We start from the raw sequence: 15,916 nt of genomic DNA, 5'->3' as shown, positions 1-15,916 counted from the left end.
TTCAATTTTTGCTTGCGAGAATAAAAATATAGACCTACAGCCAGCTGGTGATATTACGAGCTCTTTAACCAAATGATGAATGATGTCTTACAGTGCAAACCTAGAAAAAAAATCGAACTCCTCTGCTAAGGCCCGTGAATTATGGAATCAACTGCGACTCATGGATTATATTTTAGTCACAATATAGGATAATGTCTATTGTATTAAGCTCAAACCTCCTAAAGGGGCAACAAAATCCTAGACGCTAGTCCTTGCTAATTTTAACACCGTATCCATAAACCATCCTTAAGGATGCAGAGGACACGAAAGTGGCCCTTCCCTTACACAGGTTCGATCGAGTAAAAATTACCATACCGTTAATGTAGCCTTAGAGCAGTTTTCCTGTATGAATTTGCCAGCTCATATCTTTGTTGGGCTGATAAAAATAAACATTGAACACTTCAGAGATGTAGTATCATTTACAAACAATAAATAGCACAACTATAACCCTAGCTATTAGTCCCTAACAATGTTGGTTGGGGCTTTACGCACCTTCCTGTTGAATATGATTATGAAAGGTAAATATAGATTCCCTTTCTTCCTATTCCCCAGAGACTTCAAGTTTCGTGTTCAGACCTCAAGTAGTCATAACGTAGAAATCAGTTCTCACTGTCCGCGGAATGCGGTTGAAATCTGACTGTCCGTTCCATGAAATGTCGCAAAAGGGCTAATTCACTCCCCTAAGCCTCCCTTCTCTATTACTCAGAGGAGTAATATCTACTTAGAAAACCGAAAAAGAACAATTGGAACATTGGTTGTTCCCTCCCATTAAGTTATATTTATTTTTGTAACCTGTTCTGGCAATGTCACGACGAAAAAAATGGACGGAATCCCAGCCTTTACAATATCAGGACAATTCGTCAACTCTTAATTTCTAATCATTTTGATTTAGATTATACAACCCATTCTTTTAGGTTCAAGGTTCAATCGGGTTTAATTAAAAAAAAGGAAATAACTAAACTTAAAGTACACTGCTCTGTGACAGAGCTGTAGCTGTCTCGATCATAAGGACTAGGGAATTTTCCCCTTCTGCAGCGATTGTATTGAGCCCTTGGTACCAAAAAGTACAGAAAAGACACTATTATGGCTTACCACCAAGTTTGGCTGAGATTGGACGTCCTATTTTGGTCTATATGAGGCAAAAATAACTTAGGACTCCCCATTCCCTTCCTCTATATGAGTTGTGAATAAGTTCGTACTCCAAAAATATACTAGCTCTTACTCGCAACTAAGTTTGGAATATCCGGTGATCCCTCCTGAAAGATACCATGATAATGAGAGATTAGGGCTACCATTCCTTTTCCACAACATAGGTAGAATTGGTTTCTGGCATTAAAAAGCCGGCGACAGAACATTAATTTTACCTTTCACCGTGTTTGGCTAAGATAAACAAGTTTCCAGTCAAATGTCATAAAAACACCTTGTCAATGTGAGGTAAGACTTCACGAGTCCAACGTTAAACGATCCCTAAAAAGTTTTTTGGGGGAGTTAGGGCAGCCTGTTTTTTTTATTGCTATAGTATTTAGTAGGTTAGGTAATAAAGATTTCAATTATCTTTTCCGGAAAGGATATGAAATTCCTCAACGTTCGAAAGAACTTTCCTTCTCCATTTCAAAGACCCTGGGATTTTCATTTATTGCTGTTACGGAGCTGTACTGATTAGGGTAGAAAAAGAAAAACAAACTACAAAGATGTTAATATTTCTCCATGACATAATCACAAGATTGTCCTATATAAATTAAATGAAAGTGGTTTAATCAATATAACTATAAGCAATTAATTTTGCTTTAAAATTTGTAGATGTAAAATTAATAATTAACTTACAAATGCCTCTGTTATCAAATAGACTGTGGATAAGAGACTGTGTGCTGTTTTGAGAAACAGATACTACAGAATGCTAATTTGCCAATCAGTAATATTTCTTTGATTTTGGTTCAATTGAGTTTTACGCATGGGGCTCTTCCTTCTGTTTCCATGTTTTGAACAATTCCATTTCAAACAATAAATCTTTTCATTGAATTAAAGTAATTTTTAGCCAACTTACGGGGAGGTGGGCTTGTCACCAATATTTCTAAGAGGATCTAAATCAGTTCAAAAGAAATTTCGAGGATGGAGGACAGCTTTTCGATTCATTTTATTGGCGATAAAAGAGAGGGCAGTAACCCACCCCACCCCCTCTTAATTTATGTCTCTGTTCTAAATAAAACCTTAGAAAATATATATCTAGTTTTTTGGGTTTCAGGATGTCATTTCAAGACGAAGTAAGTTATTTATTTCAGATATAAATTTACCATCCTTCAGCAAATCCGCTTCCACAACCAGAACATTTGCATTTATAACATTGTTCACGCACCAGAGGGGAGACGGACATAATTGGGTAATCTCCCAAATAGGTGGAGACTTGATACTTAATAGTTTTAATTCAACCATAGTTTCAGCAGTATCGTCCTTATTATTTTGTTTTTACTCAATGTTTTTTTTTTGTGTTTTTTTTTTTTTGCAGTGGGACTGAATATGTAAATAAAGAAATAATTAGCCACTCTGTGCTCGATACAAGGGCATGCCTAAAATTATTCTTTATTTTGAAAAAAATAATTTTGTACATCCATCGTTTAGTTCAGAATGTTTTTCATTTGTATTTTTGAACAGAAAATAATTATTTGTTACTTTTCAAGGTATAACTTCACGGCTGGATTATCTTGTCGATATCGGAGTCAACACAATATGGCTTTCGCCAATATTTAAATCACCTATGGCAGATTTTGGTTACGATATATCAGATTTCCTAGCTATCGACCCAATTTTTGGAACTATTGAAGATTACGACGAGCTAGTTCGTGAAATGAAAGCAAGAGGTAGGTATATATATATATATATATATATATATATATATATATATATATATATATATATATATATATATATATATATATATATATATATTTATATATATATATATATATATATATATATATATATATATATATATATATATATATATATATATATATATATATATATATATATATATATATATAAATGTTGCATTTGATTCATATTTCCAATACTTTATGCTGGTGTTTTTTCAAGAAATCCTTTGTGCTTATCATACTCGACAATTACTACCCGGTGTCATAACTATTTAAATGAGAAAATAATAAAAAAAAAACGAAGTTTTACTGGCTAGAGTAGAGAGGAATTTCGAAGCTTAAAAAAATCAAAAGGCAAAATTGCAAATTTTTCGCAAGATAAAATTAACGCAAATAAATTGACAGCTGGTATTTTCCCATTTCCAAATAATTTTGCGTAACTGCTGATTTACTGAAGTGCTTTTAAGAATGTGCACAGTCCACGACATGTATTCCATTGAGTGTTGTTAACATTATTACTATGGACGGATTTACAGAAGTGAGTAGAGGCTTTGGCCACAGAGTTCATTGTTTCCACACCTAAGACAAATAATATAAAAAATTTTGCACCGATAGTCGCTGGGCTATTGGTGCGCTTCCTCTGGGGCTTGGTGTTTTGAGCTAGGGCTTGGCTATCTCTTTTTTCTCTTTTTAGAAAAACCTTTCTTTGGCATTGTCTAGGGTTTCTCTATTCCAAGATATTCACCCACCAGTTTCAGTATTTCTTGGAAGGTCACGCTTGTAATTCAATATAGAATGGAGAGTTACCAACCACTCCCCAGTCATCGTCGGAAAGCAATTTTTGATCCTCGGCCCCTGCAACTATCAAGAGAACTTTTTTTCTCACGCCTTAAATTTTTCATCAAGGGATCTTGTCTTGTGCTACGGTTTGTGCGTCATTTGGTGAGAAGTATTGATCCCCTCCCCCAGACAAGGTTTCGACAGCAAGTACTGGCTTCAGTCTAAAACATCTTGATATTGCGTTCCAAAAAATGTCCTACCTCTTGGTCAGTATCTTATTCATTAGCAGGCCACTGTTTGTGTCAACTACTCTCAGAGGTACCAAGCGTAGGGTGTCACCACTACTCTGCACTATTTGTTAGCTACTAGATTCAAATCTGAATCTCTTACATAAACTATATGTACTCTATTATTTAGAACATGGCTTGTACCACTCAAATATAAACCACGTACCCTACCATGTGAACCAGGATATAACGTTTTAGCATTCTAAGATTAGATTCGAATGACAACAAGTAGTAGCTCTGTGCGGGATGGCTGCATTGGCTGTTTCTTTTATGTACCCTTTCGTGTCATTTCGGTAGCCTCCTTAATCCAAATGTTTCTAGTCGACGCTGAGCCTCAATTCTCCGGTCAAAATATAATTAAAACCACTGAACAAGAAACATTTGACCAGTTGCAGCTCCATTGTACTGAAAATAATTTTGTTTCCGCTGCTCTAACTCTGTTTTAGAGTGATCAATCCCCGCAACTATAACCACTGCTGCTGCCACTGCTACTAGCAACTCACTGCAGCCCAATACCACCTTAGGCCCGCATAATTGCGCAAGCTCGCTCTTCCATATCAATCTGCTGGAAGCTACCCTCTCTACACCCTCCCAAGAAGCTCCAAGCTCCTTTCTTAAGATCTCATTCTATCCCATTTGGGACGACCTGTTTTTATTTGGCCCTACAAGGACGACCAAAAAGGATGATCATTCAATCTGTCATCCTTCATCCACAAAACATTTTCAGAAAATCTCAACCCTTCTCTCATTATAGCCCTAGAAAGCAGGAAAGAACCTTATTTTTCGTACGGTCTAGTGTTTGAAAAACGATCAGTCTGACGGGTGCCCAAAACAATAGAGTGAGTGAGAGAGAGAGAGAGAGAGGGGGGGAGAGAGAGAGGGAGAGAGAGAGAGAGAGAGTGAAGTTTATTATTTAATACAAGACAATACAAAATACAATTCAAAATTGAATTACAATACACTTATTACAATACACTCAATTCCCCTCGAAAGGGTCAATGGCCAGGGATACAAAAGGGATAAGAAAAAAATACAGTTACTGTATTAACAGTTATTGTAAAATAACTACAATATAAGCAATATATATAAGGGGGATACAATATAAGCAATAACTAGAAAAGAAACATAGAGAACATACCTGAGGCCTGGGAGTCAAGAGCAGAGAAGAAAACCGCACACCATGAACAGAACACAGGGGACATCAACTCGTCAGAGGAAAAAAGAATGTTATTCTATTTTATTCTTTATTAAATGATCCTTAAGAAGCCTTTTAAAAGTCCCAAATGAGTGACATCTCTGTACTGAAGAAGGTAGTGAAGGCCAGACCTGTTGACAAGCAATGGCGGGATTGAAATCTGATCGAATAGTAGGAGTAGCCGGAATTTAGATATTATTTGAAGAACGAAGGCTATATGGAGCTAAATCAGAAATAGACATAGGGTTTTTCCGAAGGATTTGGGAAGATTGCCGTGAAGCTGATGCAAGAAAAAAGAAACACAAGAAATAATGCAAATAGGCCGTAGACTTAAGAGCGGTGTTGGTGAGGAACGGTTGGTCTCCATAACCAGACACCGTGCTTTATTATACATGACAGAAAGTGACCGCAGCATAGACAGAAAAGTAGACATCCATGCAACGGGGCAATAAGAAACATATGCTGGACAAGACAGAAAAAAAGAAGTTTCAGAATAGATCCAGGAAATGTGTGTCTAAGTTTTCGAATGATACCCAAACTCCGTGAGACCTTAATCCTAACCATGGCTATAGCGTTTCTAAAGGAAAGATTCTCATCAAGTAGGATACCAAAAAACCGGACCACCCGATTCTGTTGACTACACAGGGAACCTTGTGACGCCAACCTGAAGGTGTGTAAGCTGAGGGAAAGCTATACCATTTCGAGAAAAAAAAAGAAAATGAGACTTACCAACATTCAATACCAAGTAATTCGCATTAAACCAAGAAATAACTCTCTCGAATAATGCCACAAGATTAGACTTGATATAATGTTCCGTCTTCTCAATGTTCCTAAGAGTGGTATCATCAACAAAAGCAACAAGAAAATCTTCGTTAGAAGTAGTATTGGAACACGACCGAGCATCAGGATAACACAGCTTGCAGTATGCCAGAGGTCTGGTGTTTTTTAACGCCGAAATCAGATCATTAACATAAATCAGAAATAAAATGGGACCAAGAACCGATCCCAGAGGGACGTCATAATATACTTAAGAAGGTCTCCGGAAAAGCGGATCAATTGAAATAAGCCTTCCAGAAAGATATGAATCAAACCAAGAAAAGGCGTCTGATCTTATACCAATATGCAATAGTTCACAAAGAAGAATCCGATTACGAACATCCAAAAATAAAGCTGCTGGGATATGACCAGAATCTATTACCGAATGAATGAAATTCGAAAAAGCTGCGCAAGCCTGCTTCATTGAGTGACTCAATCGGAATCCAAACTGGAAATCATGCAAAAATTCTTTTGCATCCAGAAAACTAAGAAGCCTGGATAGCATAGCCTTCTCAAAAATTTTGCTGAAAATAGATAGGAGAGAAATTGGCCAATAATTAGCAAGATCACTCCGAGAATCACCTTTATACATCACTATAACCTTAGCTCGCTTGAGAGAGTCAGGGAAAATTCCTGTCTCAAAAGACAGATTGACAAGCTTAGTCAATGGTAACAGAATAGCTGGCAGAATGGCACGGATAACCCTTCTAGGAATTTTGTCTGGTTCTGAAGAGGATTATCCTTTAAGAGCATTCACGATACGAACTACCTCAAATTCGGAAACAGAATTCAAGACCATCGACTTTAAACATGAGGGTCCAAGATAGGCTCCAAAATTGCAACGAGAAGTTGCAGAGGAAGGCAGTTGCCTTCCCTATATTAGCAAAATAAGAGGTAAGCTTTAGTTAAACATCTGCATCTCCTTGGACGGTTTTACCATCGAGTATCAGCATTGATGGAACTGAAGGAAGAGGAGGAGTAGGTCTAAGAACTGAATTGATTAAATACCATGTTATCCTAACATCCTTCCCACATTCAGAAAATTTCCTATGATAATACTGAGACTTTGCCTTCCGACACAGAGAATTAAATATAATCCTATAGATTCTGAATCGTTCGAGATGAGCTACAGATGATGAAGTCTTGTAAAGCTTTCACAAATAATTTTTCCTTTTCCAGCTTTTATGGAGACCTGAAGTCATCAATGGATTCAATGGTGCTATCCTTTTCAAAGTATGGGGCGCTGGACCCTGATTGCAAATTTCCAGGATTCCTTCTTTTACTGAATCATAAAAGGAATCAAATGAGCGGTTAAAATCTGAGTCAGAAGCCAAACTATCCCATGGTAAATCAGCCAGACGCGAATTAAGTAGACTTAGCTCAGTATCACCATAACGGAAAATGCGAGATTAGATTGTGATGCTATACGATACACTTGATCAGCACTCTTATATCGGGAAATAGCGGACAAATGATCAGAAATATCACTAACCAGCACCAAATTATCTAAGACAAAATATTATCAATAAGAGACGCACGCGTGTCAGTAACTCGGATTGGTATACAAACTGAAGGTAGAGTACCCGAAGAGAGCATCACCGATAAAAAATCAATTGCTGAAGCAGAATTTTGATCCAGCAGGTTGAGGTTAAAATCACCCACAAGGATCAGTTCATAGGGATGCTATTGGACTGAGTCCAAAATTTCTTCAAAAATTTTCATAAATGAAGGAATAGACCCACTGGAGGACCTATAAACCAAACCCACAGCTAAATACTTTCGCATTGAATTATTCTCAATAAAAAGGGATTCAACGATTCCTTCCTCATGTCTGCTCAAATCACTTCGGACATTATATGCAAGACGAACGGCAATATAAGGGACAAGGCCACCTCTCGCCATCTGTTTCCAATTCATCCTATATCCTGGAATATCTAAAAGACGAGCAAAGTCCCTGAATATTAAGATGAAACACAGAGAAAATATTATCTCGTTTAGAGGAGGCAGAACCATTTAATGGCGAAACATTCTTACTTTTAAAAGACGAATTAGAATCATTACTCTTCTGATTTCTACTTCCAATTGAATTATTAATTATATTTTCAATATCTAAAGAATTATTTTGTAATTCAAGTGAACGTTTCCCCAAAAAGTTGATACCAACCTGGCCACTAACAGAAATCATCGATTTACCCATGGTAGATGGCAGTTCCGCCCCACGACCAAACCCACGAGACTACAGGTATAAGGAAAAATATAAGGAAAAAAAGTAAAAAATAATATAATCAAGGTAAGGATAAATAAGAATAATATAATCAAGGAAAGGAAAAATAAGAAAAAGCAGGGAAAGAGAAGAAAAAAGAAACAAGGAAAAATTAAGAAATAAACAAATAATCAGCACTGGTAATATAAACCATTTTTCATAATCATAATAATAATATCACCCAAACACATCAGACCGCATAGGACCCACTACAATAGTTTATTCAACTTAAATACATACCAAACACTCATACTATCTAATATACTAGTCATACATATAACCACAGAAACTATCAAACAAAACTGATCTATTATCATATAAGCATAATTAATTTTATGAAATCATATACTCATTTTGGTGATTTCACCGTCATATTTCTTTTCAAGATTAGTAACTAAACTGAATGCTTCACTGATTGTTAGTTTTTCATTTGAACCATCTTGCCGTTTGATGATTCGGCAGGGGGGTATACCTTTGGACAGACAAGAGTCAATTCCGAAATCGTGCAGTTTAAATTTCACATTAAGCAATTTCTTGTGAACGTCACGAATAGACTTAGGTGCGTCGTCTGTCAAAAATGTTTTTTTAATCCTCCAATTTTTTTTCAGTTTCTTAGAGTTCGACAAAATCTCGTTCCTGATTAACTTTGACGGCAATTCAAATTTCAGAAAATCCAGATTTTCCCTGAAATTTACCAGCTTAGCTGGGTTAGGGGATTGTAGATCAAGGCCCTCAGTAACAACTTTGGACAGCAGTTCATGTGATTTTACTTCATACGTTTTCAATACGTTGATGATTTCTTTGGGAAATATCTAACAAATCCTCCTTCGTATTTCGAAGCGCCCATGTTTCAGGCCAGTGCTTGACCACTATCGTTACTTTAGCTTTTAATACTTTCATCTTGGATGGTAGACTTATCTCCCTACTATTTCTAATATTTTTCAACTGTGAAAAAAGCACCTTGGCCTTGGCTATTCTTCTTTCAACATTTCCACTACATCCACTATGTAGTGACATTTGTTGATAATACCACTCAGGTAAGTGAAGCTATTCACTTGATCAATATTCTCGTTACCCAGAATCACCTCTTCACCTTATTTATTCAAAGTCTCAGCGACACGGCCTTTGGTAATAGTTAAATCTAGAAGTGTTACTTTCCCATTTGATTCCATGCCTTTACCGTGCTATTTAGGACAAAGCCCATCAAAATGATCCATGTAAAAGGAAATAATTGCAACCCTGCTTACCTCCTGACTCAATACTAAACCAGCTACTAACCTGAGTTCCAGCCTTAACCACAGCAATGTTGTTCTCGTACATAGTATTAATCACTTTAATGTAATTATCTGTACACCAAAAAAAGATAGAATCTTCACTAAAGCTATTCCATCGGCTGAATCAAATACTCGTTCATAAGCCTTTGAACTGAGGACTAAAGGGGTCTGATGACTCAGGCACTTCTCTATTAGCAATCTATTAGTGAAAACATGATCGACCTATCCTCTCTACTTTCTGAAGCTATCTACTCTCTGTTACCTCTAAAATTCAACATATTTATGGAAGGCGTAACATGCAAATTTATTCGATGAGTAAATAAATTATTTGGTTGAATTAATGGTAGTACCCAAAATTACTCGCAAATACGTGCAATCTTTCTTAGTGGATGCCAGCCGTTTATACGACGTCAGTGCTTTTTGTCGATTAAAGTGGCTGTTCTGCCAAGGGTGTGCACGCATAAGCTTGGGAGTATTTGTGTCCTTTTAAAACCTTCAGGCTATTTAGGTCCTTCCCACGATTTATTTATATAATTCATATGATTTGTCCATGACTGTGATTTCGTTTTAAATTAGCCACCTTCAGACAAAATCCTATATACGGGCCTTTACCTCAGGTGATTCATCTTTAATAATAGTTGTATAATTTCTTTAAAGATAGGTAGCTTCAAGAATATTCCAACCTAAATGGGTCTTTTGTGACAAAAATTGATAACGAAATACATGTAACCAGTGGCTATGAGGGAGAAAAAGAATAATAATAGGAAGTCGATGTGCGTTGTGGGGCTGAATTTCGAATGTCGACAATTTCAAAGGAAATTTAAGACTAAAGAAAATGATAATGACAATAGATCCTTTTCTAGCTTTTGCAAAGATTATCGTTATTTTTATTTTTAGATATGCACCTTGTACTTGATTTTGTTCCAAATCATTCAAGTAATCAGCATGAGTGGTTTCAAAAATCCATAAACATGGATCCACAGTATTCAGATTATTACGTTTGGAAAGATCCTATTGGCTACGATGCAGATGGAAATCCAATCCCTCCTAATAACTGGCTTAGTTTCTTTGGGTTTTCTGCATGGGAATGGAATGAGCAAAGAAATCAATTTTATCTTCATCAATTTTTGAAGGAGCAGCCAGATCTAAATTACAGAAATCCTTTAGTTATTCAAGAACTCAAGGTATCATACCTATTTTTATATTTTAATGTTAACATAACTAAATCAGAAAATACTAAGAAAAACAAAGAAAAACATGCACATAATAAGCATCTATTAAAGGTCGATGTGTGTACGCTGAATGTGTTTAAGAAATGAAAGAAGTGAGTGCATGTATGTTCTATAGTGTTTAACTAGAATAGTTCAAAGGCTGGGGCTTATCCCAGCAACAAAAGAACAATTTACCCTTTACTAGAACGGACTTGTTCGCCCTAGATTTTATGACCTTGTGTCCTTAGCAGTAAAGGTGTTTATCCCAAATGAGTACAACCCAGAAATATTTATTTCACGTCAAAGGTGCTGGTTTGCATTTCCTGTAGCCTGCAAATAGCTTGAAAATAACGGTGACTGTCTCATTTCCATTTGTCAGTGAATAGTATAATGCCGATAATAAATTATCTGGCATATCAAGCACCTCACCCCTCCCCCACTCACATAACTTATAATTAAATAAAGAGGAATTTGAAAATCCATGCTAGTGCATAAAACATATTGGTGAGGGTGAGGCCTTCGTTTGAGCTTTTTGTGCGGTACAAAAAACACTTCATTTTCTGAACAAGTTCAAACATGAAATTAATGGATAAGAGGACAATCTTACATTACACCACAATTTTAGATTACAGGCCTTTTTTTGCAGGAGTCAGGTGAGTTATTGTACTTGTGTATCTCTCAAGAAACCCCCAAAACAGAACATTTACTCGGAAGCTATACTTTGATATAGCCAAGTTGCCCGGAAATAATAGAGTCCTATAGCTCAAGTTGCTTGGACCTGGTAGGGCTCTGTAGTCCGATTTTGTTCGAACTGATACTTTTTTATAGCTGTGACAGGAATTTAAATGCACATTTCTACTCAAGCTCATTTTCAAGCGTCCTTCAACAATAGTAACTACTATCTCGACTATTCTTAATGGGTAAAAATTTGGAAAATAGTCTGAAACCCCTAGAAAATGGTTTCCGACTGAGACAAAAACTGTGCTATTAAAATCGTAGTGGATTAACACCAAGTATAGTAGAATTATAGTCCTCAAATCTTGAGCAACAAGCAAAATCACTTGTTCGAATGGGAAGCAGAGATTTGTCTCCTTTTTCTTCTTTTTTTTGTTGCCGTTAGCGTGGCACTGAAATATCATATGGAGATGCTTAAGGACTTAGCGCCAATTTTTTTTTGTCTATGTGCTTTTTACAAATAACAAAAGTAAATATTAAAATCAAAGTTAAAATTTTTAAAAGAACTGCACCTTTATTGAAAAAAATGACACGACAAACTTATCTTTTGAAAAGTGAATTTTTCTGGGGCATGACGTTATATTTGAGAGAATTTGCTGGCTGATTTTCTATGGTTAGTCTTAAGTAGAATTTCGTTAAAACCGAAAGCTTTTTCCTACGTGTGATGTATTGATCATCGTTGCAGCGTCATGTCAAAACCCCGTAACTTCAATCCGTAATCTCAAAAAAGCTCATTTTTTGTGGGTGATACGGGCTATGACCGAAACGTGTTGAAACACAAAAGCAAACTCAAAAAGATTCTTAAGCTCAAGTTCTTATTTTATTCTTATTTTTCTATAGCAATAAGTCATTATTCTTATTTTTATTCAAAATGTGTGCATGGTGTATACTAATATTCAGGACTTAAAGGATAGAGATAAGTCAGTAAAAGAGCAGGAGATTAGGTGACTAGTTTTTTTTAGTGATTAGTCGTGTGAATCCAAGTTTTCATAGAATAAGTAGCCACATTCAAGATCATAGTTGCAGCTATGGATGTAACCCAGTAAATAATATCTCAGAACCTGCTAAACATACCTCTTTACAAATATTTCTTTTCAAAGCACCATTCCTTTTTGTTTGAAAAAGGCTTTGATGGCCTGGCGATAAATGCTATTGTTTTTGTTTCAAAGCAGAATCTTATAATGACCACCATCTGGAGACTTGAATTTGGCTTTTCATAATTTATCCCATAATTTCTCATAATTGTAAATTAAATTTACTGTTTTTCTATTGAACTAAATCTGTCCCCTTCCTCTCAAATAGCTTATTGCCAATGGCAAATGACACATGAAATTTTGATCTCGCAATGCTATCCAAGAATGACCACATTAATCTTATATAATGTCTTAAGACCTAAAGAAGACACTGCATAAAAAGAACCTTTTTTTTAGGAAATCATTAATTTCTGGCTTGAAAAGGGAGCTGATGGCTTCAGGATAGATGCTGTTATTTTTTTGTTTGAAGACCCAGAATTCCGTGACGAGCCACCATCTGGAAATCCAAACTTTGGTCCCGATGAATACGACTCACTACTCCACATCTACACAAGAAACTACAATGAGACATATGATGTCATGCGAGAGCTAAGAGTCGTTGTTGATGATTTTCCTTCCGATGTTAGCAAGTAAACATTCATTTTTAATAAAAGTAAAGTAGAAATGTATGGTTTTTAGCTCCAAATATTAATATTCTTGTGCGTTTAACGTGTTTTTCTTAAGATTTCCTGTGAGTTTCGTTCAGAATTATCTTTGAGGAATTTCTGTTTTTCAACTTTGCGTAAAAAAAGACTCAACGCGTTTGTGTTGACTTGTAAAGGAATAAGTGTTCCCATTGCAATATTCTTTTCCTCGGGTCCCTCCTGTGAGATCTGTAAATTTAGAGGGTTCAATTTGATTGGAAGTCACCGATTCTAGCACCTGATAAGTGGATAGCCCCTCAGTTCGGGGAATGATTTCAGTTCTTTTTATTTTTTGTTGCTCTTTACTTTCATGGAAAGGAAAATTATTTTTTAACTTAGTTTTTTCTCACTTTAAAATATTAAACCTAAGGTTGCCCTAAAAATGATGAGGGCCACCTCCTCATTTAGTCTCGCAGGACCATCTCCTCTAGTAGTTGCAGTAGTAGTAGTAGCAGTAGTAGTAGTGGTAGTAGTAGTAGTAGTAGTAGTAGTAGTAGCAGTAGTAGTAGTAGTAGTAGTAGTAGTAGTATAAGTGGTAGTAGTAGTAGTAGTAGTAGAAGTAGTAGTAGTAGTAGTAGTAGTAGCAGTGGTATGAGTAGTAGTAGTGGTAGTAGTAGTAGTATTACTAGTAGTAGTAGTAGTAGTAGTAGTAGTAGTGGTAGTAGTAGTGGTTGTGGTGGTAGTAGTAGTAGTAGTAGTAGTAGTAGTAGTAGTAGTAGTAGTAGTAGTAGTAGTAGTAGTAGTAGTAGTGGTAGTAGTAGTGGTTGTGGTTGTCGTGGTAGTAGTAGTAGTAGTAGTAGTAGTAGTAGTAGTAGTGGTAGTAGTAGTGGTTGGTGGTAGTAGTAGTAGTAGTAGTAGTAGTAGTAGTAGTAGTAGTAGTAGTAGTAGTAGTAGTAGTAGTAGTGGTAGTAGTAGTGGTTGTGGTAGTAGTAGTAGTAGTAGTAGTAGTAGTAGTAGTAGTAGTAGTAGTAGTAGTAGTAGTAGTAGTAGTAGTAGTAGTAGTAGTAGTAGTAGTAGTAGTAGTAGTAGTAGTAGTAGTAGTAGTAGTAGTAGTAGCAGTAGTAGTAGTAGTAGTAGTAGTAGTAGTAGTAGTAGTAGTAGTAGTAGTAGTAGTAGTAGTAGTAGTAGTAGGAGTAGTAGTAGTAGTAGTGGCATTACCAGTAGCAGTGTTAGTAGTAGTAGCAATAGTAGTAGTAGTAGCAATAACACACACCGACACTCTTTATATTTAATTTTTGAAAAAAACTGTCGTGTGATAGTTTATTATCGTGTTAAAGTAAATTAGAGGGGACTTTTCACCCTCTCCGCATTCATGCAGCACACTTCATTTTGTACTCATCAATAGATATATTCATCCTAATGAAGAAAGGTAAGAGATCAAATCAAATATCATTTCAATTTGCATTCAATTCATCTAAACAAAAATATTGATTAAAAAGGTCTCTGTCCAGGGCTTATATTATCTGCTACTTACAAATAGATCCTTTGGTCAACATCCTAATAGATGACATGCTGCAATATGACAAGGAGCTTCCTCTTAGCAAGAGCTTCCCCCAAGCCACTCAGTACGTGCCCAAGTATCGACCAGGGGGACTCCTAACAGATATATAGGGTACCTCCATTGACTAGGAGGCGTAGACCAAATGGGAATCTAGTCCCTGGGGTCTATAATAGAAACTAGGGCACCCTTGCCCGGCGGCCATCAATCCAGGCAGGAGAGGATGAAAGCCAATCCAATTCTCACTCAGCAGAGCCCACCGGCGCATCCTGTTAAATACAAGCCTTCCTCCAACAATGGGTTAAATTGTATGGTGAGGCAGAACACCATTGTGGGAGGATGCTCTATAGGAGGACAACTGAGACATGGCGTACAATCACATAAAAAAAAAATCAACAAAGTTTGAAAAAAAATATACAATTATACTGAAAGCTACCTGATAAAGGACGTAAAGCTAATTTTTAAATTTCATTTCCTTGTTTTATTTCATTTTTCCGACCATTAAGTTCATTGTGTTCAATGTATTTTCAGGTTAATTTTGCTTGAAGCCTACGAAAGCATAGACCTTGTGATGCGCTATTATGGAACTGCGGAGGAGCCTATAGCCGACTTACCTTTTAACTTCGAATATCTTTTGCGATTTGAAGATGAAGTTGTAACAGGAACAAGAATTAAAGATGCAGCTGATTTATGGCTCGACAATATGCCAGAAGGAAAATGGGCTAACTGGGTGGTATGTATGAGCGTTCAAGTAAATATATGAATGTAGGACTGGAACTATTCATTAAAAATGCATGTAAATAAATACAATTTGAAACCATGCCACTAATTCTTTTTGAATTGGCGGTAATTCCATCATTTTTAGTTGAAGCTCTCAGAGCATTTTTGTGACAGAAATGCCACAAGACAAAAATGTTCACGGAACATTTTCTTTTTTATGTTCGACGTTGAAATTATGAGGCACCGGCCTTTCAAGACCCATAGAGTCTCAGCCGGCTGATGCAAAAAAATATCCACGACAGCTAACTAGGGGGCTGAAGACTCAAGTGTTGGTCCTTAAAAAAAAAATTCTAGAAAAGCTTGGTCTAAGATTTTTTCTATCCATGTATTTAAGTACTGACTTCAGTGGACCATCAACCATGCTTTATTTTGCATCATTTTTAGACAACATTTGTATAGATAATGATCTGAAAACTGTACTAGTTAGCCATTGGTAACATTGCTTCTTTGA

The 15,916-nt window shown here is 36.2% G+C and overlaps 1 protein-coding gene across 1 annotated transcript in view; it reads left to right on the top strand.

Moving 5' to 3' along the window:
* Positions 1-15,916, top strand: part of LOC136040108 (maltase 1-like) — a 59,671-nt gene that overhangs the window by 15,489 nt on the left and 28,266 nt on the right. Inside the window, exons 3-6 of the mRNA XM_065724207.1 lie at positions 2,715-2,894; positions 10,422-10,708; positions 12,901-13,133; positions 15,217-15,418. Of these exons, the coding sequence (XP_065580279.1) occupies positions 2,715-2,894; positions 10,422-10,708; positions 12,901-13,133; positions 15,217-15,418 (902 nt within the window). The remainder of the gene's footprint in view (positions 1-2,714; positions 2,895-10,421; positions 10,709-12,900; positions 13,134-15,216; positions 15,419-15,916) is intronic.

This window comes from Artemia franciscana, chromosome 2, assembly GCF_032884065.1.
Source record: "Artemia franciscana chromosome 2, ASM3288406v1, whole genome shotgun sequence".
Lineage (NCBI taxonomy): Eukaryota > Metazoa > Arthropoda > Branchiopoda > Anostraca > Artemiidae > Artemia > Artemia franciscana.
Note: the sequence above shows the minus strand (reverse complement) of the source record. Positions and strands in the feature narration are given on the sequence as shown.